Source organism: Macaca mulatta, chromosome 11 (genome assembly GCF_049350105.2).
Source record: "Macaca mulatta isolate MMU2019108-1 chromosome 11, T2T-MMU8v2.0, whole genome shotgun sequence".
Classification (NCBI taxonomy): Eukaryota; Metazoa; Chordata; class Mammalia; order Primates; family Cercopithecidae; genus Macaca; species Macaca mulatta.
In genome coordinates this window covers 58,147,368-58,170,188 of record NC_133416.1, presented here as the reverse complement: position 1 = coordinate 58,170,188, position 22,821 = coordinate 58,147,368, and the positions used below count along the sequence as shown (strand labels likewise).

At 43.6% G+C, this 22,821-nt stretch overlaps 1 protein-coding gene across 2 annotated transcripts; it reads right to left on the bottom strand.

Annotated features, from left to right (window-relative positions):
• Positions 1 to 2,336: 2,336 nt before the first annotated feature.
• HIGD1C (HIG1 hypoxia inducible domain family member 1C) lies at positions 2,337 to 21,440 on the bottom strand. 2 transcript variants are annotated; one of them, XM_077952267.1, is made up of 5 exons: positions 21,168 to 21,440; positions 20,624 to 20,678; positions 19,781 to 19,882; positions 12,829 to 12,963; positions 2,337 to 2,587 (listed from the first exon to the last, which is right to left on the bottom strand). In XM_077952267.1, the coding sequence occupies exons 3-5, from the start codon at positions 19,872 to 19,874 to the stop codon at positions 2,523 to 2,525; spliced, it is 294 nt and encodes a 97-aa protein (XP_077808393.1). In that variant the 5' UTR covers positions 19,875 to 19,882; positions 20,624 to 20,678; positions 21,168 to 21,440; the 3' UTR covers positions 2,337 to 2,522. The 2 variants fall into 2 exon arrangements, with proteins under 2 accessions (XP_077808393.1, NP_001181684.2); NM_001194755.2 differs by lacking the exons at positions 20,624 to 20,678; positions 21,168 to 21,440 and having other exon boundaries at positions 2,523 to 2,587; positions 19,781 to 19,874.
• Positions 21,441 to 22,821: the final 1,381 nt, after the last annotated feature.

Below are 22,821 nucleotides of genomic sequence, written 5' to 3'. Positions count from 1 at the left end.
TATGGAGTCAATCTGTAAAAGGATGTTCTGACAATGTATACACAGAATGTCAGAAAAAGTACAATTAAGTAATTGTTACTGAGCAGTCGCTGCTACATAACTGTGTGCCAGCCTAATATAAAAGGCAGGTAGAGTGTATCCAGGCATATGAAGTAGTTTCATTTGTAAGAGAGGCAGGGGTTTTAGTAGCTGATATAAACAGCCTTCTCAATTTCAGACATTACAACATGAGGCCACTAAAACTCTGCCCAGGAAGTCTTTTGCAAATTCAAGTATTGTTATGTTATCTGTTTATAGGGTCTTCATGCATCCTAACTTTTCTCCAAATGTGATTTTATATTTTAATTTAAACACAGTTTGTAGGTTCTCATGCATAGATACTCTTTTTTTTTTTTTTTTTTTTGAGACGGAGTCTCGCTCTGTCGCCCAGGCTGGAGTGCAGTGGCCAGATCTCAGCTCACTGCAAGCTCCGCCTCCCGGGTTCACGCCATTCTCCTGCCTCAGCCTCCCAAGTAGCTGGGACTACAGGCGCCCGCCACCTCGCCCGGCTAGTTTTTTGTACTTTTTAGTAGAGACGAGGTTTCACCGTATTAACCAGGATGGTCTCGATCTCCTGACCTCGTGATCCGCCCGTCTCGGCCTCCCAAAGTGCTGGGATTACAGGCTTGAGCCACCGCGCCCGGCCGCATAGCTACTCTTAACAAATGAATACTTTGCTTTTTTTCAAGCAACAAATATATTACTTTAGCTCTCTCAGAGTAAGATTACAAAATTGTGGAACCTATTGGGTTTTGTAAGAAAAGCTAGTTTCTAATTAAACTCTTAATCTATTTTTAGTGCTAAGTACATATTGAGAAGGTAGAATATTTCTAGTAGCCTGGTTAGAAAATACTTTTCATTGCACAACCAACATGAAAGGATGAGTTATTTCTATGCCAGCTGTCCTCAGTTTTCCTGACCTTAATGGAACATATTAGATCCAGCTGCTGGAATATTTACTTTAATGGAATAAAGCAGTTGGATTCTTTCCTTGCCTATTTTCCAAAGAGGACAGTGTTGACCAAAATATATGTACTTGTTGGTAGCACTAGAAGAGCTTCATGATGGATACAGTTGACAACTTTTAAAATAATTATCTGTGCCAATGGAGAAAAATGTATATAATACACAGAACAGTAGGTTAATATCCAGAGTGCAGACATATTTTCATATATTCTTACATCTTTCTTGTCCCCAAATACTGGACTTCACCTTCTTGTCAGCGTAAACCTCCATTACAGGAAACACTGAGGAAAAGGAAGTACCCACCAGAAATCATCTTACCTTGCATATATTCTTGATTTTATTTCAGTGACTTTTTTTTTATCTCCTAGGCTTGAAGTCTTTGGGATTAAGGTTAAGTCAAGGCAGTTATGTCTTCAGCAAAGCCTAGTTAATTTTTTAGACCCGGAGGGCAGTTAGAGAGGAGTTCAAAGGCCACAGGTATACTTAACCTTTAACATCTGCTTTGGTTTCTTGTGTTTTCTACAGTGTCATACCACATTAGCAATAGCGCTTCTGGACTAAATCCTTTTTGCCATCTCAGGAAAAAGAAATTTGTTTGCAGTTTACCTTTGTATTCTTAGAAATATGTTAAAGTCTAAAAATGAATAAAAAATATTTAAATGTTAAACATGTGTTTGTGGTAAAATGGTCAAGTTTCTGTATGAGATGTAAAATGGTGAACCAACTTTATGTAACAACATGACCATTCTCCTCTGATGTAATTATTACCCATTCTAAAAAGGAGTTTATGAAACCGTAATTACTTTGCCCTATTTGGGGAGAATTAAGTCATGAATAGGGTGTCACATTTAACATGGATATAGAAAAGTCTGTGGCTGGGCGCAGTGGCTCACATCTGTAATCCCAGCACTTTGGGAGGCCGAGGCGGGCGAATCACCTGAGGTCAGGAGTTTGAGACCAGCCTGGCCAACATGGTGAAACCCCATCTCTACTAAAAATACAAAAATTAGCCGGGTGTGGTGGCGGGTGCCTGTAATCCCAGCTACTCGGGAGGCTGAGTCAGGAGGATCACTTGAACCTGAGAGGCGGAGGTTGAGATTACACCACTGCACTCCAGCCTGGGCAATAGAGTAAGACTCCATCTCAAAAAAAAAAGAAAAGAGAAGTCTTCTGTAACCATTGTATAACTATTAATTTTGTAGATTGGTTTGGCAGATTATCATTAGTTTGACAGATTAGTGGCAGATTATGTTCTGCCACTAACTACAAAATTTTAAAAAATTAAGTCAGAAAATCATGCCCTAGGTTCTGAAAGACATCAACACAGGATATCTGAGTTGACTGTTTATGATTGTTGATCTGGAAATCAACTTCTTAAAACATTGAGACTTGAAATACAAAGGCTATGAGCATTCTGTAACACTTCTGTAGTAAAATTGGCTACATATTGAAAATTTACTCTTCATAATAAATAGTTTTCAGAAGCTTCTTGTCTTCCTTGCTTCCAGCACGTAGCTTCATTTTTTGGACTCACTGAAGAATCGAGGTCTAATGTGATCCTTATACATAGAATAGAGAACACCTAGAAAAAGAAGGATGTATATCAATTGAGTATCCATGGGAAACAAACGCTGAATTTCTTCCACTTGTTGTATTTTTATGAAACTAGCCCACAATTTAAACAGAAACAAACAAAGGCCCTCCTTCCTATGAGTTTTTGGTTTGGATCATACAAGTAACTCTAGAAAAAAAACTCTAGGAGCCCTTTAAAATCAATATCAACTTAAATTTATGATGTTATTGTGCCACCAAAATATTGGTGAAATGTTAGGAAAGTGGGAAAATTTGACCAGATGTTAAGATAAAAATAGTAGTCATCTCAATTAGCAAACATTTATTCAGTCTCTACTTGTACTCAGTATCCCGAGGAAAACAAATGGTGAATGGATCGACTTCCTGCTTCTAGGGATTTATGATCTAGTGGGTGAATTGCCTGTGAGTTTAGACAGATGGTATGTATGGCTTCCACAGAGTCCTGGGGCATGCAGAAAGGGGGAAGTAGCCAGGAGGAATAGGGTAAGAAAGAGAGGAGCTGCTTTAGTGAGTTCCAAGGATGTCAGCAAATGTGCACACCCAAAAGCAAGTTAGGGAGTTACAGATTTAAACTACAACTCACATACCACCACCAGCAGCCTATACCCATCTCAGTTATGAAGGCATCAGATCTTGAAATTAGATCCCTCTTCTGAGTGTGAAACCCATATATTCATTATTGTACGTATGACATTTTGGGTTTTTTTGTTTTGAGATGGAGTCTTGCTCTTGTCACCCAGGCTGGAGTGGTACAATGGCATGATCTTAGCTCACTGCAACCTCTGCTTCCCAGGTTCAAGCGATTCTCCTGCCTCAGCCTCCCGAGTAGCTGGGATTACAGGCACCCACCACCATGCCCAGCTAATTTTTGTATTTTGAGTAGAGACAGGGTTTTGCCATGTTGGCCAGGCCAGTCTTGAACTCCTGATCTCAGGTGGTCTGCCTGCCTTGGCCTCCCAAAGTGCTGGCATTACAGGTGTGAGCCACCGTGCCTGGCCTCACGTATGAGATTTCTACATTGCACAGGTAGGTGGTCTCTAAACTTTCCAAATTTACCTAAGTAAATATGTTGAACATGCCTCTCAAAATGTGTATTTATTTACTTATTTTATGTTTTTGAGATAGAGTCTCTCTGTCTCGCCCAGGCTGGAGTGCAGTGGGGCGATCTTGGCTCACTGCAGCCTCTGCCTTCCAGATTCAAGCAATTCTCCTGTCTCAGCCTCCCTAGTAGCTGGGATTATAGGCGCACACCACCACACCCAGCTAATTTTGTATTTTTGGTAGAGATGGGGTTTCACCATGTTGGCCCGGCTGGTCTTGAACTCCTGACCTCAGGTGATCCACCCACCTCGGCCTCCCAAATTGCTAGGATTAATAGGCGTGAGCCACCATGCCCAGCCAAACTGTGCATTTATTTATAAACAATATAAACGCAGGTGGGTGGTGGGGGCTCATGCCTGTAATCCCACCACTTTGGAAGGCCAAGGGAGGAGGATCACTTGAGGTCAGGAGTTAGAGACCAGCCTCGTCAAAATAGCGAGACCCATCTCTACAAAAAAATTAAAAAATTAGGGCGGGGCACAGTGGCTCATTCATGCCTGTAATCCCAGCACTTTGGGAGGCCAAGGCGGGTGGATCACTTGAGGTCAGGAGTTTGAGACCAGCCTGGCCAACATGGTGAAACCCCATCTCTACTAAAAATACAAAAATTAGACAGGTGTAGTGGTGGGCGCCTGTAATCCCAGCTACTCAGGAGGCTGAGTGAGGAGAATCGCTTGAACCTGGGAGGTGGATGTTGCAGTGAGCTGAGATTGCGTCATTGCACTCCAGCCTGGGCGGACAGAGTGAGACTCCATCTCAAAACAAACAAATTAGCTGGGCATGGTGGTGCATGCCTGTAGTCCCAGCTACTAGGGAAGCTGAGGTGGGAGTATCAGTTGAGCCCACGAGTTTGAGGTTGCAGTGAACTGTGATCACACCACTGCAGTCCAGCCCAGATGACAGAGCAAGACCCTGTCTTCCCCCCCAAAAAAAGAGAATTGGTGGAACTGGAGTGGAGATTACAGTAAGCTGGGAGGCAGTGAGTCTGACTCAAGTTCTCTTCTGTCTTTTTGGGTTCTAGCTCATCCTTGCAGATTCCAGTTTATCTTTCCTTCCCAACTGTTGCCTTACTGACTTCAGTCCCCAGTATTAGAAACATAAGCAACAGCTTCACATAAACTGTTTAGCCAACTCCAAAAATGTTTTAAGGTCGTGTCTCTCTAATAAATCCGTTATTCTCCTCCTCCGTTCTCCTGCTCATTCTCCTCCTCCTCCCGTTCTTCCTCCTCCTCCTCCTCCTTCTTTTATGATTACTATTATTATTTGGACGATGCCTCGCTCTGTGGCCAAGGCTGGAGTGTAGTGGTGCGAGCAAGGCTCACTGCAGCCTTGACCTCCTGGGCTCAAGCCATCCTCTCATCTTAGCCTTCCGAGTAGCTGGGACCACAGGTGCATGCGACTTGCCTGGCTAACTTTTTAATTTTTTGTAGAGACAGAGTATTTGCCATGTTGCCCAGACTGGTCTCAAACTCCCGGGCTTAAGTGATTCTCCTGCCTTGGACTCCCAGAATGCTGAGATTACAGGTGTGAGCCATCACGCCCAGCCTAAATTGCTTTTTCTATATCACTACTGGTAGTTTTGCTTGTCTGAATCTTGACTGATACAGTTTGGAATTATAAGTGCTTCCAGAGGAACAGAACCAGGATGATAGCTTCTCTGAAGTGGTTCTGGGTTATCTGGAATTGGTTCTCTGATCTGTTTAGATTTAAAGGCATTAATGACCATGTTTTCAGTTATAAAGAGGATGCTAACAGTCCATGGCATGTAGTAGCAAAATAGTTTCTTAAATTATCACCCATTAGGTCAGGCATAGTGGCTTATGCCTGTCATCCCAGCACTTTGGGAGGCTGAGGTGGGAGGATTGCTTGAGGTCAGGAGTTCAAGACCAGCTTGGGCAATGAAGTGAGACCCTCATTTCTACAAAAAATAAAGGCAGGTGGACCATTTGAGCCCAGGAATTTGAGACTTGCCTGGGCAACATAGGGAGACCCCACCTCTACAAAAAATTTAAAAATTAGCCAGACATGATGATGCTTACCTGTAGTCCCAGCTATGTGGGACTGAGGCAGGCAGGAGGATCTCTTGAGCCCAGGAGTTTGAGGCTGCAGTGAGCCGTGATCGCACCACTGCACTTCACCCTGGGTGACAAAGCAAGACCCTATTTCTCTTTTTTTTTTGGAGACTGAGTCTCTCTCTGTCACCCAAGCTGAAGTGCAGTGGTGCGATCTCAGCTCACTGCAACCTCTGCCTCCCGGTTTCAAGTGATTCTGCCTCAGCCTCCCAAGTAGCTGGGATTACAGGCACGCGCCACCATGCCCGGCTAATTTTTGGATTTTAAGCAGAGATGGGATGTCACCATGTTGGCCAGGCTGGTCTCGAACTCCTGACCTCAAGTGATCTACTCACCTCAGCCTCCCGAATCCTGTGAGTGGCTCATCACAGTACAAATTCAATCCCCAACCTCACAGAGTCACTTCTGTTAAAGTTAAACCATTGCTTTAGAAGTAGTGGGACACTGAAAATTGGGAAGATGTGGCAGATGTCAATGAAATGGGTCTTTGAACACTTAACATTTTAGTGAGACTCCTTTGCCAATAGAAGCAGTCCTTCTATCCTGTCTGAGAATGACCGAAACTTGGACCAAAAGGTAATCTCCACTAAATGAAATTGAAATGCCAGAACTTCCTTGGTAGAGTAATGGTTCTCAACCAGGGGCAGTTTTGTTCCCCTGGGAAATCTGGTAGTGTCTGGAGATATTTTTGGTTGTCACAACTGAGGGTGTGGAGGTGAGAGGAAATTCTACTGGCCTCTCATGGGTGGAGACTAGAGATGCTGCTAAGCATCTTGCAATGCATGGGACGATCCTCCACAACAAGAATAATCCAGCCCAAAATGTCAGTAGTGCTGAGGTTCAGAAACTGCCACAGAGGTAGGTATGTTAGGGTGAATTTATCCTGCTTCCCCACACCTTAAACTAAGGTTGTGAGAAAGACATTTGTCAGGGTAGCGCTGGCAAGAGTCCTGTGGTGACTGTTCTCTGTATGCCAGAAATGACAGTGCGAACTGCTGGGCTCCCTAAATTCAATGGGGATGATGGGATCCTGAGGCTATGGGTGTCAAGTGGTAGCATTTGATTGACAAAGACAAGGAAAGCATGATTGTTGTGATGGGCAGCAAAGCCTAAGTATCATCAGAATAGTGTAAGTAAGCCACAGAGATCTTTGGCATTGGCTAACTGATTATAGTATCCCTAGAACTGAAAGTTATGGGCAGAAGCAGAAAAGCTCTAGGTTTGGTGAATAAAAGTCTAACTCAAGTCACCACAATAAAGAGCCAAGGAATTGACTCAGTTCCTAGAATTGAGACATTTTCACAGGCCCAGAAATCCCTTGGATGAAGAGGGAGCCAGATCCCCTTAAGGAAAGACCCAGTTCAACAGACAAAAATATATATACTATAAGTCTTCCTTCTATCCTTCCCCAAAGGGGACCTGTGCTCATTTACCAGGGCACCTGTTCACCAACGAAGGGAAAATAATCACATTTATGGGGGATTTTTGAATCCTAGTTCTGAATTGACACTAATCTCTACTTTGGTAGAATTAGCGTGGCCTACCAGTCAAAGTAGGGGTTTACGGAGGTCAGGTGGTTAATGGAGTTTTGCTGTGGGTCTTCTTCATAGTCAAGCCTGGTGGGTCTCTGAACCCACTATCTGTTATTCCTCAGTTCTGAAATGTGTAATTGGAATAGACATACTCATCAACTGTCAGAATTCTTACACTGGTCCCCTGACCTGCAAAGTAAGGGCTGTTATAGTAGGAAAAGCCAAGTGGAAGGAAAAATAGTAAACCAGTGGCTGGGCACGGTGGCTGACATCTGTAATCCCAGCACTTTGGGAGACTGAAGTGGGAGGATCACTTGAGCCCATGAGGTGAAGACCACCCTGGGCAATGTAGCAAGACTTCATTTCTACAAAAAAAAAATTAAAAATTAGCCAGGCATGGTGGTGCACACATGTAGTCCCAGCTACTCAAGAGACTGAGGTGGATGGATTGCTTGAACCCAGGAGTTTGGGGCTGTAGTGAGCCATGATCATGCCATTATACTCCAACTTGAGTAACAGAGCAAGACCCTGTCTCAAAAAACAAAAACAAAAAAAACCACAAACGTAAAACAAAAGCATTACTCTATTCCTAGAGGGACTGTAGAGATTAGTGCCATCATCAAGGACTTCAAAGATGCTAGAGTGGCTATGTGCAATGGATCACGCCTGTAATTCCAACACTTTGGGAGGCCAAGGCAGGAGGATTGCTTGAGGTCAGGAGTTTGAGCTTGGGCAACATAGTGAGACCCTGTCTCTACAAAAAGGTTTGGAAAAATGATACCAGAGTGGTGATTCCTAAAACATCCCCATTTAGTTTGCCTATTTGGCAGAAGACAGATGGATCTTGGAGAATGATACTATTCCTATAAACTTAATCAGGTGGTCACTCTGCTTATCCAGATGTGGTTTTGTTGCTGGAGCAAATCAACATAACATCTTCTTTTGATATGCAGCTGTTAATCTGGTTGAGTGCTTTTTTCTGTATGTCTTTTAGTAAAGATAATCAGAAGCATTTGCTTTCACCTGGCAGGGTCCACAGTATGCTTTCACTGCCTAATCTCAGGGCTCTGTGAACTCTCCAGCCCTATGTCATAATCTAGTCTGCAGGGTCCTTGATCATTTCTTCATCATACAGGACATCACTTTAGTTCATTATATTAATTTGACCTGAATATCAAGGGGAAATTGGAATGCATTATATCTTTTAGGGCACTTCTTGGTACTCCCATGTCCTGTGATGGAAGACAATGGAAAACTAAATCCAACACAGGCAGGATGCCTAATAATCCAGGTTAGGCATGAAGGAATGAAGGTTTGGGTCACCCCACCAGTCAAATAACCATGAGTAGCCAAGGTACTTGCTGAAAGCAAAAGGGATATGAAATGTGTAGTGGATGAATATAGATATAATACTAGCTATGACCATCTGACCAGCTGCAGAAACAGACTGTGATATTTAGGAGTGTTTCTTCCTTATTTTGATATGGATGCATTTGTGTATAGATTAGCCAAGTTTTTTTTCTATTCCCCACTTCTGTTTACCTATCATCTAACATAAGAAGTGTTAATAGGATTCAACCTTATATCTCAGGATTTAAGTCACAGGATATCAAAGGAGAATGTGATTCAGCTCAAAGAGGAATCAGCATCATCCAAAGATGTGTGAAGGGATTCTGTATCCTCTTTTGGGAGAGAACTAGCATGCTTTTGGATACACAGGGGGTGGCTGATTTTGCCACTGTCTTTATTTGGAAGTTAAGGGTAATTAAAAGAGGTATATATGGATGTCAAGTTGACAAGGGCTGGACAGTGGTAGGCTTGTATCATGTCAACTGAAGTAGCCTGTAACTGCATTTTCCAGAATTCCTTTCCTTTTATTACCAGGGTTAGTGCAAAAGAGACATCCTGCATGAGATTTAGAAGGTGGAAGGCCGGGCGCGGTGGCTCAAGCCTGTAATCCCAGCACTTTGGGAGGCCGAGACGGGCGGATCACGAGGTCAGGAGATCGAGACCATCCTGGGTAACACAGTGAAACCCCGTCTCTACTAAAAATACAAAAACTTAGCCGGGCGAGGTGGCAGGCGCCTGTAGTCCCAGCTACTCGGGAGGCTGAGGCAGGAGAATGGCGTGAACCCGGGAGGTGGAGCTTGCAGTGAGCTGAGATCCGGCCACTGCACTCCAGCCTGGGTGACAGAGCGAGACTCCGTCTCAAAAAAAAAAAAAAAAAAAAAAAAAAAAAAAAAAAAAAGAGATTTAGAAGGTGGAAATGATGCAGCAGTCAAATTCTTCTTGTGTCTGGAAGACACTGTTGCAGTACAGTTTTGCTCATGTGCTGGCTCACTTTATTGGCAGGGGTCAGCAATCACGAGCACAGCCACCAAGGCTCCTGCTGAATTTTCTCCTGCACCTTCCCTGACCCCTTTGCCAGCTCCAGAATGTTTTCTATATTTCATCTCCATCAGTGAATGTGGAGGCTTGGAGATGGCTGAAAACCCACAAGGATTCCAGTCTGTCCTGTGTATTGTTCTAGCTCATCTTTGCAGGTTCTGGATTTTCCTTGCTTCTACTTTCCTTTCTTTTCTTTTCTGTTTTTTTTTTTTTTTTTTTGAGATGGAGGCTTGCCCTTTCACCAAGGCTGGAGTGCAGTAGCGCGGTCTTGGTTCACTGCAGCCTCCACTTACCAGGTTCAAGCAGTTCTCCTGCTTCAACCTCCTAAGTAGCTGGGATTACAGGCATACACCACTACTCCTGGCTTATTTTTGTATTTTAAGTAGAGATGGGATTTCACCATGTTGACCAGGCTGGTCTTGAACTCCTGATCTGTGATCCACCTGCATCAGCCTCCCAAAGTGCTGGGATTACAGGTGTGAGCCACTGCGCCTGACCTACTTTCCTTTCTTTTCTAATTCCTTTCCCTGCTGACTTCAGGCCCAAGCTCCAGATTCATAAGCAAGAGCCTCGTAATTATATAAGTTCAAATACCTGTAATAAATCCCTCATTAAACATTACTACTAGTAGTTTTGCTTTTCTCATCAAACACTGATTCGCCTACCAAGCTCTGTAGAGTTCCACTTACACGCCATGCTTCTGTGCCTTTTTTGTTTTGTTTTGTTTTTTGAGATGGAGTCTTGCTCTGTCGCCCAGGCTGGACTGCAGTGGCCGGATCTCATCTCACTGCAAGCTCCGCCTCCCGGGTTTACACCATTCTCCTGCCTCAGCCTCCCGAGTAGCTGGGACTACAGGCGCCCGCCACCACGCCCGGCTAGTTTTTTTTTTTTTTTTTTTTCCTGTATTTTTTAGTAGAGATGGGGTTTCACCGTGTTTCACCAGGATGGTCTCGATCTCCTGACCTCGTGATCCGCCCGTCTCGGCTTCCCAAAGTGCTGGGATTACAGACATGAGCCACCGCGCCCGGCCTCTATGCCTTTTTTTTTTTCCTCTGCCTAGAATCCTGAGGTCCTTCTCTGCTTAGTTAATTCCTCCTTATTCTTGGTTCAATACATGGTTTACATCCTTAGAGAAGCCTCCTCTGGCCTCCCAGCCCTAGTTAAATACCACTCCCTTGTGTTTGTGCTTCCATAGCAACCTGTCCTATTTTTTTTTTTCTTTTTTTGAGACGAAGTCTTGCTCTGACACCCAGGCTGGAATGCAGTGGCATGATCTCGACTCACTGCAACCTCTGCCTCCCGGGTTCAAGTGAGTCTCCTGCCTCAGCCTCCCAAGTAGCTGCAACTACAGGCGCCCACCATCACACCTGGCTAATTTTTGTATTTTTAGTAAAGATGGGATTTCACCATGTTGGCCAGGCTGGTCTCGAACTCCTGACCTCAAGTGATCTTCCTGCCTTGGCCTTCCAAAGTGTTGGGATTACAGACATAAGCCACCGCGCCTGGCTTTTTTTTAGATGGAGTTTCACTCTCGTTGCCCAGGCTGGAGTGCAATGGCATGATCTCAGCTCACTGCAAACTCCGTCTCCCAGATTCAGGCGATTCTCCTGCCTCAGCCTCCCAAGTAGCTGGGATTGCAGGCATGTGCCACCACACCCAGCTATTTGTGTGTGTGTGTGTATTTTTTTTTTAGTAGAGACGGGGTTTCGCCATGTCGGCCAGGCTGGTATCAAACTCCTTACCTCAGGTGATCCACCCGCCTCGGCCTCCCAAAGTGGTGGGATCACAGGTGTGAGCCACCACGCCTGGCCAGCCTGTGCTATTTCTGTTACGGCATCTATAACTTTATATTGTCTTCTTTCTTTCTTGGTCTGTCTTTCTAAGGAGACTAAACTGTTTAAGGGTAGGGACTGAGTCATATTTCTAAACAGTGTCTGGCACATAGCAGGCATTCAATGAATGTTTGCTGAATGATGAAAAGGAGGACTGTAACTTTGCAGTAAGGCTTCCTGTATTTGGAGCACATTACGGCTCACAGTAATAAGATTATTACCATATAACTTTCCTTGCAAGCCCCATGCCCATCATTCTATCATCTCCAACCTAGGCAGGATGACTCTACTCTGCACAGCATGAAGGGCACCTAAGAATATTGTGACCTGTTCTCATTAATGTAGAATAAACAAATTTAGATTACTTTAGGTCCTAAAATGGACTTCTTGTTAGAACTATCTGATTTAGCTGTGGGTATAACCTGAATTAATGAAGACAATTTTATACCTTTTCTTTGGATTTGACTGGTAGGTCTTGCTTAATTTATGGACTAATAAAAATAGATTTGCGTATTGCTGAAACTTGGAAGGAAAGAAGAAGGCAGTTGAGATTTGTGGGCTCTAAAAATGTCTTCTTCCTAGTTAATCTAATAACTACATTTGCTGTTCAGATAGGCTGGGAAATATGATCGCTGCTCTTAGCCATGAGATAGGGCTCATGGCCACAATATAGGCTGTGATCTATCTGTAACTGCTGCTCTTGAGTTATAGGATAGGAACTATTCACCACTCCCTTCACTAAAGAGAAGAACAGCCCATTGCCCTAGTTGTTGTTTTTTTTTTTTTTTTTTTTTTTTTTTTTTGAGACGGAGTCTGGCTCTGTCGCCCAGGCTGGAGTGCAGTGGCCGGATCTCAGCTCACTGCAAGCTCCGCCTCCCGGGTTCACGCCATTCTCCTGCCTCAGCCTCCTGAGTAGCTGGGACTACAGGTGCCGCCACCTCGCCCGGCTAGTTTTTTGTATTTTTAGTAGAGACGGGGTTTCACCGTGTTAGCCAGGATGGTCTCGATCTCCCGACCTCGTGATCCGCCCGTCTCGGCCTCCCAAAGTGCTGGGATTACAGGCTTGAGCCACCGCGCCCGGCCTTGCCCTCGTTGTTTACCATGAGTTTTGTCAGTTTTTGTCAGCTGCAATCGTAAAAAATTAAGCGCACAACTGGGCCACAACCTCAGCTGAGGGAAGATGAATCTTTCCTACCCCTCTCTCATTATGTCATTGTGGCCCAATATTCATCTTCTACTGTGAATGAATAAAATAAATGTACTCTCAAAGACAGCTGAACATAAGACACAAATTAAGCAGGTTACCTAGAGTCGCAGCTCCGACAACAAATCCTTGGGCAGCAACTCTCATGTGAATAAGATGAATTGACACTTTCTGATCTCTTCTGTACTTTAACTTGTAAAGACCATAGGACACCACAGACACAAAGCCTGCTATACCTGTGGATTTTAAAAGTATGGGTTATTCGGAAGGCTGGGGCAGGAGCATTGTGTGAGACCAGGAGTTTGAAAACAGCCTGGGCAACATAGCAAGACCCCATCTATACAAAAAATAAAAAATCAGCCACACATGATGATACACATCTGTAGTCCCAGCTTCTCAGGAGACTGAGGCAGGAGGATCCCTTGAGCCCAGGAGTTCAAGGCGTCAGTAAGCTATGATTGCACCACCGCACTCCAGCCTGGGTGACAGAGTGAGACCCTGTCTCTAGAAAAAAAAAAATGTATGGGTTAAGTACACGGCAGGCAAGAATTTTCAAGTGCTTAGAGAGTTAAATGAAAGAATGTCTACAGGATAAGAACCTGGAAGATAAGCAGGAAAGACCTCAGCAAAGAACATTTTTCAAAGAACCAAGCTGGATTTGATCTACTAGACTGTAAAATGAGCCCTTAATATTCTTGGGTCCAATATTTGCAGTTTTGACTCTTCCCAGGAAAATTAGAACCATACAGTGTAATAACTTGTCTAGTCAGTTGTAATTTCCTGAGGAATGATTTCAAACTGTGCATGCTACAATGTTATTATCTGTGGCAAGTCACTTAGCCAGTAAGTGAACTAACCCAACATCTCAGTGCCCACAGCTTTTGAGTGTTTGGCTTGACTCGTCTCTTCCTGTAACCAAATAAGGAGTAAACTCAGTAGAGTGAGAAAAAATTTGTTCTTCTATATAAAGTGAAACCATAAACTTTAGTGAGAGATGAAAAGGTATGAATATATGCGCGAGAAGCATAACTCTGGCAAGAACTGTGATTCTAGAAAAGTTCAGAAGCCCATACAAATATTTCTGTATTTCCTACAAATGTCAAGGGGTGAATATACTGCTGTGACAACTAAGATTCTATGTAACTGGTGCTGAAACAAAGAACTCATCAACTAAATAGGAAAGATTCTAGAAAAAGATTTAAAACACTGAGAACTTAATGCATGACAAAACAAAAATAGCCAGATAACAGATACTGGGCCAGGTATGGTGGCTCACGCCTGTAATCCCAGCACTTTGGGAGGTTGAGGCAGGTGGACCACTTGAGGTCAGGAGTTCAAGACCAGCCTGGCCAACACGGTGAAACCCTATCTCTACTAAAAATACAAAAAATTAGTGAGGCATGATGGTGCGTGCCTGTAATCCCAGCTACTTGGGAGGCTGAGGCAGGGGAATCACTTGAACCCGGGAGGCGGAGGTTGCAGTGAACTGAGATTGCACCACTGTACTCCATCCTGAGTGACAGAGCAAGACTTCATTTCAAAATAAAAACCAAAGCAACAATAACAAAAAACCCGGATACTGGAATAATTTAATAAATGCCATAAGTACAACTTATTGGTATAGAGAAGAACTAACTTGGATTTGTATTTCTCACTAGACCCTGAAAACAATTTTTGGATAAGTAAGAGTTAAATGCAAAACAAAATAAAAATACAACAACAAAAACTGAAGAAAATAGAATGGTGTATTTATAACATCTATAAGAGGATATGGGGCCGGGCACAGTGGCTCACGCCTGTAATCCCAGCACTTTGGCAGGCTGAGACAGGCGGATCACCTGAGGTCAGGAGTTGGAGACCAGCCTGACCAACGTGGAGAAACCCTGTCTCTACGAAAAATACAAAATTAGCCAGGCGTGGTGGCGCATGCCTGTAATCCCAGCTACTCAGGAGGCTGAGGCAGGAGAATCGCTTGAACCTGGGAGGTGGAGGTTGTGGTGAGCCGAGATTGCACCATTGCAGTCTAGCCTGCACAACAAGAGCAAAACTCTGTCTCAAGAAAAGAAAGAAAAAAGAGGATATGGTAGAGGTAATAGAATATGACAAGGACAAAATACACAGTGAGAAAACATTTGTACAGTAAAAGTGTGTGTCTTTTTTTTGTTTGTTTTTCTTTTGAGACAGAGTCTTGCTCTGTCACCTAGGCTGGAGTGCAGTGATGCGATCTCAGCTCACTGCAACTTCTGCCTCCTGGGTTCTAGTGATTCTCGTGCCTCAGCCTCCCTAGTAGCTGGGATTACAGGCGTGCACCACCACACCTGGACAACTTTTGTATTTTCAGTAGAGATGATGTCTCGCTATGTTGGTCAGGCTGGCCTTGAACTCCTGGCCCCAAGTGATCCGCCCACCACAGCCTCCTGCAGTGCTGGGATTACAGGCATAAGCCACTGTGCCCGGCCTATTTTTTTGGGTTCTCTGTTCTTTCCCATTGATCTATACATCTGACCTTCCATCAGTACCACACTGTGTTGATTACTGTAGCGATATAGTCAGCCTTAGTATCAGCCAGAGTGATTCTTTCCACTTTGTCTTTTTTTAAAAAGGATTATTTTAGCTTTTCTAGGACTTGTGCCTTTCCATATAAGATTTAGAATAAGTTTGTCTATGTCTACCAAAACCTTGCTGGGGTTTTGACAGGAACTACATTAAGCCTATAGATAAACTTGGGGAGAATTGACGTCTTTAATAATATACTGTGCTTTCCAACTCATGAACACAGGTTCAGGCGCGGTAGCTCATGCCTGTAATGCCAGCACTTTGGTAGGGCAAGGCAGGAGTATCACTTGAGGTCAGGAGTTCGGGACCAGCCTGGCCAAAATGGTAAAACCCTGCCTCTACTACACACACACACACATACACACACACCCCTCCAATTCATGAACACAGTGGTCTCTCCATTTTTTTTTTTTTCTTGAAATAGAGTCTCACTCTTTTGCCCAGGCTGGAGTGCAGTGACGTGGTCTTGGCTCACTGCAACTCCCACCTCCAAGGTTCTAGCGATTCTCCTGTCTCAGCCTCTTGAGTAGCTGGGATTACAGGTGTGTGCCACCACGCCTGGATAATTTTTGTATTTTTAGTAGACACGGGGTTTTGCCATGTTGGCCAGGCTGGTCTCGAACTCCTGACCTCAGGTGGTTGCCCACCTTGGCCTCTCAAAGTGCTGGGATTATAGGCGAGTGCCACCACGCCTGGTCGGCATTATGTTTTTAGTTTCAGTTTCCATATGCTTGTTGTTAGTAAATAGAAACGCAAATTTTAATCTAAATGTAAGGGTCAATTAAAAAAAGAAATGCAGGCTGGGCATGGTGGCTTATTCCTGTAATCCCAGAACTTTGGGAGGCTGAGACTGGTGGATCACTTGACGTCAGGAGTTTGAGACCAGCTTGGTCAACATGGTAAAACCCTGTCTCTACTAAAAATACAAAAATTAGCCAGGCATGGTGGTGCATGCCTACTTAGGAAGCTGAAGCACGAGAATCGCTTGAGACCAGGAGGTGGAGGTTGCAGTGAGCCAGGATTGCGCCATTGCACTCCAGCCTGGGCGGCAGAGGGAAACTGTGTCTTTAAAAAAAAAAAAAAAAAAAAAAGCAAGTAATTTTTATGTGGATAGCATGTTTGGAATAACTATGTTGGCATATGCGTGTCTATGGGTGGGTAAGGATATATTTCTTCTTTCATGATCCATTTAATAAATGGAAATAAGAATCAGTAAATCATTACATTATAGGCTGATTCACAATAAATGAAATAAAAATGACTAATGTGCTACAGACATAAAAACAGCAAAAAAAAAAAAAAAATTGATGATGGTAGACACATGAGGAAACAGGTAAAACCCTGAAAACTCTGTCAGTTCAGCCAAGTCCTTCTGGAAAGAACTCTGGAAATACATAACAAATGATATTAAACTGAACATGCTTCCTGCTCTGGAAATCTACTTCTGGGAACATACTCCAAGGAAGTAACCAAAAGAAAAATCAAGAAAATGACACAAAGATGTTCAGGGTTACACTATGTTTGAGGAAAACCCAAATAACCCAAATGGCCCAAACAGAAGAAAAACTGCCATTGCTATAAAAATAAATAAGAGTAGGGAGTATTAAAACACAGAAATGTACATATGTTAGGTGAAACAAGCAAAGCCAAATAATCTGTCAACACATACTTTAAATAGATATAATGCATGCAGAGACCTTAACAGTGATTGTAAGATGATTTTGAACAATGCAAATGTGTTTATAATGATGGAAGTTGCTTAAGATAACCAATAAAAAATGTTTTATAAATTACCTGCATAGGACCCTCCATCCTGTAGCAGGGAAATACACATAGTAGATAGTGTTAAAATGACAACAGCTAAACAAATTATTCAATGATATATATCCAATTTTTTTTTTTCTAAGATAGAGTCTCACTCTGTTGCCAGGCTGGAGTGCAGTGGCGCGATCTTGGCTCACGGCAACCTTCACCTCCTGAGTTCAAGTGATTCTCCGGCTTCAGCCTCCTGAGGAGCTGGGACTACAGGCGCCCGCCACCACGCCCAGCTAATTTTTGTATTTTTAGTAGAGACAGGGTTTCACCACATTGGCCAGGCTGGTCTCAAACTCCTGATTTCAAGCGATCCACCCACCTTGGCCTACCAAAGTGTTGGGATTACAGGCATGAGCCACCGTGCCCAGCCTACCAAATTTTATCATTATTTATTTTTTAGCAAAAACTTGGCTCTCTTCCCTTAATCAAATGAAAGTTCTGTTCTTACTTAAATTGGTTTTGTTTCTTTTAGAGATTAAAGTCAGAACCTTTACTGTTTTCCATATAGTGTCTCTAGTTTGTTTGTAATTGAATTTAACTGGAAACACTTTTATCTTTCCACTTTAATCACCTAAATGTCTCTGGAAAAATAATTTAATGTACAACAGGCACAGTGGTGCATATGTCTCTTTGTCTCTGTTCATTAATTAATCTCTGTTCATTAGAGTGATCTGTTCAAGTAGCATTGAGTTTTTGAATTTTTTTTAGTTAAAAATGCTAAGGAAGATAAATCATTATTAAATTATTTGCTTCCATTTCTTACGGGTGCTATTACAAGTCTTTTTTTTTTTTTTTTTTTTTTGAGACGGAGTCTCATGCTGTTGCCCAGGCTGGAGTGCAGTGGCGCGATCTCGGCTCACTGCAAGCTCCGCCTCCCGGGTTCCCGCCATTCTCCTGCCTCAGCCTCCTGAGTAGCTGGGACTACAGGCGCCCACCACCGCGCCCGGCTAATTTTTTGTATTTTTAGTAGAGACAGGGTTTCACTGTGGTCTCGATCTCCTGACCTTGTGATCCGCCCACCTCGGCCTCCCAAAGTGCTGGGATTACAGGCTTGAGCCACCGCGCCCGGCCTACAAGTCTTAAATGAAACTTCTAAACAGAATATTACTGTAAAGTAAAATTTGATTCTTTCTTGATATGTAAATAATGACAGGAAGTTACTAGAGTCACAGTAACAATGGGTACATCTGACGTACCTATTTAGACATTTTTATGGAATTAATATTTTTGCAAACTTATGTCAGTCAGATTTAAGTAAATTATTTTAATAGTTTCCAGACAAAATGAACACAAGGAAACAGGTATGGCTGCAGTATACATCCATGGAGAAGAAAGAGAAAACTCAGACTTTAAAACATAATATTGGTGCTTAGGTTTTGTGGGTTTTTTTAAGTCCACATACACATAATACTTGTTGAAAATGTAAACATACTAAATATGTGTGAGGAAAGGATAAACAGCTAAGGGTCCAGATCACTAGGTGATCTAATCATAGTATCTCTCTTTTTTATTTTTTGAGATGGAGTCTTGCTCTGAGCCCAACCTCCGCCTCCCGGGTTCAAGTGATTCTGGTGCCTCAGCCTCCTGAGTAGCTGGGGTTACAGGTGCTTGCCACAACGCCCAGCCAATCTCTTGTATTTTTAGTAGAGATGGGTTTTCACCATGTTGGCCAGGCTGGTCTTGAATTCCTGACCTCAAGTGATTCACCTGCCTCGGCCTCTCAAAGTGCTGGGATTACAGGCGTGAGCCACTGTGCCCAGCCTAATTATAGTATCACTTCTTTAGTCCAGAATTTATTTTGCCATCAAACTCAACATCTGGAGCACACCAGGAAGCCAACACAGACGGCCACTGAGCAGCCAAAATGACCACCCCAAAGTTCATGCTCACAAGTGTTCAGATAGGTCCAGGCTTTTACTCAGAGCTTTCCTCTGAATTGACTCACACTTCTTTCAAGCTTCGGTATCTAACTTCTGGTGTCACAGAACATTAAAAACATTAGATGCAGAAGTTTTTGGTTTTTTGTTTGTTTGTTTATTTGCTGTTTTTGAGAAAGGGTCTCACTATGTCACCTAGGCTGAAGTGCAGTGGTGTGATCTTGGCTCACTGCAACCTGCACCTCCTGAGCTCAAGCAATCTTCCCACCTCGGCCTCCCAAAGTGCTGGGATTACAGGTGTGAGCCACCACGCCCGGCCTGGAAGCAGAAGTTTTTAATGTGCCCAGTAGTAAGAAAGAAACAGAAAAATTTATAAACAGAAGACGTAAGAACTTTAAGTTTAGATTACTTACAAGACAAAGAGACATATGCATCTCAATAGTCCCTAATAGGCTTTAAATATAATAAACTGATGCTGCTGTTGATGGTCCTGAGTTATGGCTGAAATGTTAATATTCATTCAATCTATTCCATCTGACTGGCTAGGAACTAATACTTTTAGGTAGACTTCTAACAAAATGGATAAAATAGAATAAAATTTGATGCCTCAAATAACAGCTAACATTTACTGGGGGCTTACCATGTGCTAGGAACTATTCTGAAAGTTCAACACATGCCTAGAGGAGGTTAGCTTCAATTATCTGAAAAAATTCAATTATAAGAAACATTCCAGTCCTCAATGGCACTGGGTAAGGCATCATTGTGTTACTACAGTTTTCCGCATCCAGTCAAGGCTTGTACTTACCTACAGGGACAAAGGGGGAGTCTCTAGATTTCCTGATTAGTCGGGATAATTGGCCTTCATCCTCTTCTGCTGACCACTGGTTATCTGAAGACATTTTCTTCTCTAGTAACAATAGGATATAAATGTGGTTGCCGTGAATCATTAAAAATAATTTGTTTTTCATCTCCCATCATACTCTTGATTATGTGTTTTTTTGTCTTCATTTGTTTGATAAGCCTATCTGCTCAACTGAAATAAACAATTGTCTTTCCTTCACACTTTTCACTACAGAATTTTTTCATTTTGCAGGGGAAGGGGATAAGAAAAAAATACATAGAGAGAGGAAATGATAATCAGATTTCATGAATACAGAGTAAAAACACAGATCATAATTCTGTTATTCAGTCTCCTTTCCACTGCTCAGCATTTGAGATCACTGGGAACCTCAGGACTTCTTCCACAAGCACTGTATTTGAAGAACAGTTTCTTTTTAAAGTATCATTTTAAAGAAGTATGGCAGTGCCAACATAGGCAAAAATACTTCCAGATTTACAGGTATCGGCAGAATGATCACTCCAACTCTGCAGAATGTGCAGGGCATTATAAAGTCATTCAGATACTTACCAAGTAAGTACCTACTGTGTGCCAGTTGCTATGCTAGACAACGGATTCCTTGTCTAGCCTGGCTTGTCTACATAAGATGAACGAAGAAACTTGCAAAAGCAACTATGATCACAACAGATTTAGCAGCACCTGAGTCTGTTCCCTGTGCAACTTATTGTGTTCACCCCAGAATTCAGATACAGCGGCTTCATCCTATGAATGAGGCTTCATCAGAAAACAAAAGCTTAAGAAGCGCAATACCTGTAGCGTACCCCACCACCTGCTGTCTGTCTCCTGGTGTTCCTTCAGCAAGAGGCTGTAGATCAGAACAGGTGTTTGTTGTCAGGCCAGGACACAATGATGTGCAATTTCCAACTAATTGATAATGGGAAAGCCCAGAAACACGCCCCCGGGGGCTGGCGGAGTGGTCGGCTGGTATTGGCCAAGATTTCCAGCACCCTGCCAGAAACTCACCAGTAGCAGCCTGGGCCACAAACTAGGCTTTCGAAGCCAACATTAAGAAAAACACTAAGGCTTTGGAAGAAGATGCATTTGCTAAAGTCTGCCTTCACGAGGGAGTTCCTGACTTCTCTCTGTGACTGAGTCTTAGTACCTGACTCCTGGGCCCAAAATTGAGGGGAGAGAGGGCACAGGGTCACAACACTGGGCTTGGAGGGGAAGGGGAGAAGATAGCCATCAGAGGCCTGGATTCTTGCCATCCTTCAGAAACATGCCCTAGGCAGAGGAGGTGTGCGCCCTGCAGTTGGAATCTCCAGCTGAAGCGATGAGAGCCCTCTGGGCTCACCTGGCGGTGGGGCCATCGCAGGTGCGCCTCCTGCAAAGCCTCGAGCTGCACACGCCCCCAGGGGAAAGACGTGACGTCGCTGCACCTGTGGCCAGTCCCTGCGCCTGCGCGTGAGACCTGAGTGGGGCTGTGGCTCTTGAGGTGGGTCAGCGGTGGACGTCGCTTTCGCTTTTGTTCTGACCGCGTAGCCTTGGGGCCCCTTGAGACCTCGGAGAACGCCTTGCTCACTGCTTCCCTCCGACTGCAGCCAGGTGGACCTAGAGATGAGGGCAGAGGATCAGGTAGCGGTCATGGCTCTTCCCTTGTAACTTCATGTTTAAATAATTTCAGACTTACAGAAAAGTCCCCAGAATAGTACAAAGAACTGTGTGTCTGGTACCCGCATTTTCCTTTATTAACAGGTTTCTTTCTTTAAAAAATATTTTTGGCGAACCACCTGACAGTAGCAGACTTAGGCCTTCCACATACTTTTGTATGCATTTGGGGCATTCTTTTATTATATAACCATAATACGGTGTTCAAAATCAGAAATTTAACATTGATATAATTCTGTTTTTCAATCTAAAGATTTTATTCATATTCACCAGTTGTCCCAATAATGTCCTTAATGGCAAAAAAAAATGTTTTTTCTCATCTAGCATCCGATTAGGATCATATATTGCATTTAGCTGTCCTGTCTCTTTAGTCTCCTTTAGTCTGAAACACCTTCTTTTTTTTTTTTTTTTTTTTTTTTTTTTTTTTTTGAGACGGAGTCTCACGCTGTTGCCCAGGCTGGAGTGCAGTGGCGCGATCTCGGCTCACTGCAAGCTCCGCCTCCCGGGTTCCCGCCATTCTCCTGCCTCAGCCTCCTGAGTAGCTGGGACTACAGGCGCCCGCCACCGCGCCCGGCTAATTTTTTGTATTTTTAGTAGAGACGGGGTTTCACTGTGGTCTCGATCTCCTGACCTTGTGATCCGCCCGTCTCGGCCTCCCTAAGTGCTGGGATTACAGGCTTGAGCCACCGCGCCCGGCCTTGAAACACCTTCTTAATCATCTTTGTCTGTCTTGACCTTGATTTTCTTCTTTTTTTTTTTTTTTGAGATGGAGTTTCGCTCTTGTTGCTCAGGTTGGAGTGTAATGGCTCAGTCTCGGCTCATTGCAACTTCCATCTCCTGGATTCAAGCAATTCTGCCTCAGCCTCCGGAGTAGCTAGGACTACAGAGGTGCGACACCACACCCAGCTAATTTTTTTGTATTTTTAGTAGAGATGGGGTTTCACCATGTTGGTCAGGCTGGTCTCAAATTCCTGATCTCAGGTGATCCACCCACCTTGGCCTCCCAAAGTGCTGGGATTACAGGCGTGAGCCACCGTGCCCAGCCGACCTTGATGTTTTGCCAGTTATTTTGTAGGATGCCTCTCAATCTAGTCCCGTGTTCCCCGACTCCCCTCCGTGTTTTCTCACTAGATTGAGGTCATACATTTTGGGCAGAATATGACAAAAATGATGTTGTGCTCTTCTTAGTGTGAAGTGTCAGGAGGCACAGAAAGTTGAATTGCCTGGTGGTGGTTAACTTTGATCCAGTGTGGTGCTGATAAATGTTTAACAACTCAGTTGGCTCTGGAGGGGGAGATATTGCCCTGTTCTGTGGCATTTGCCATTGCCCCATTCTGTGT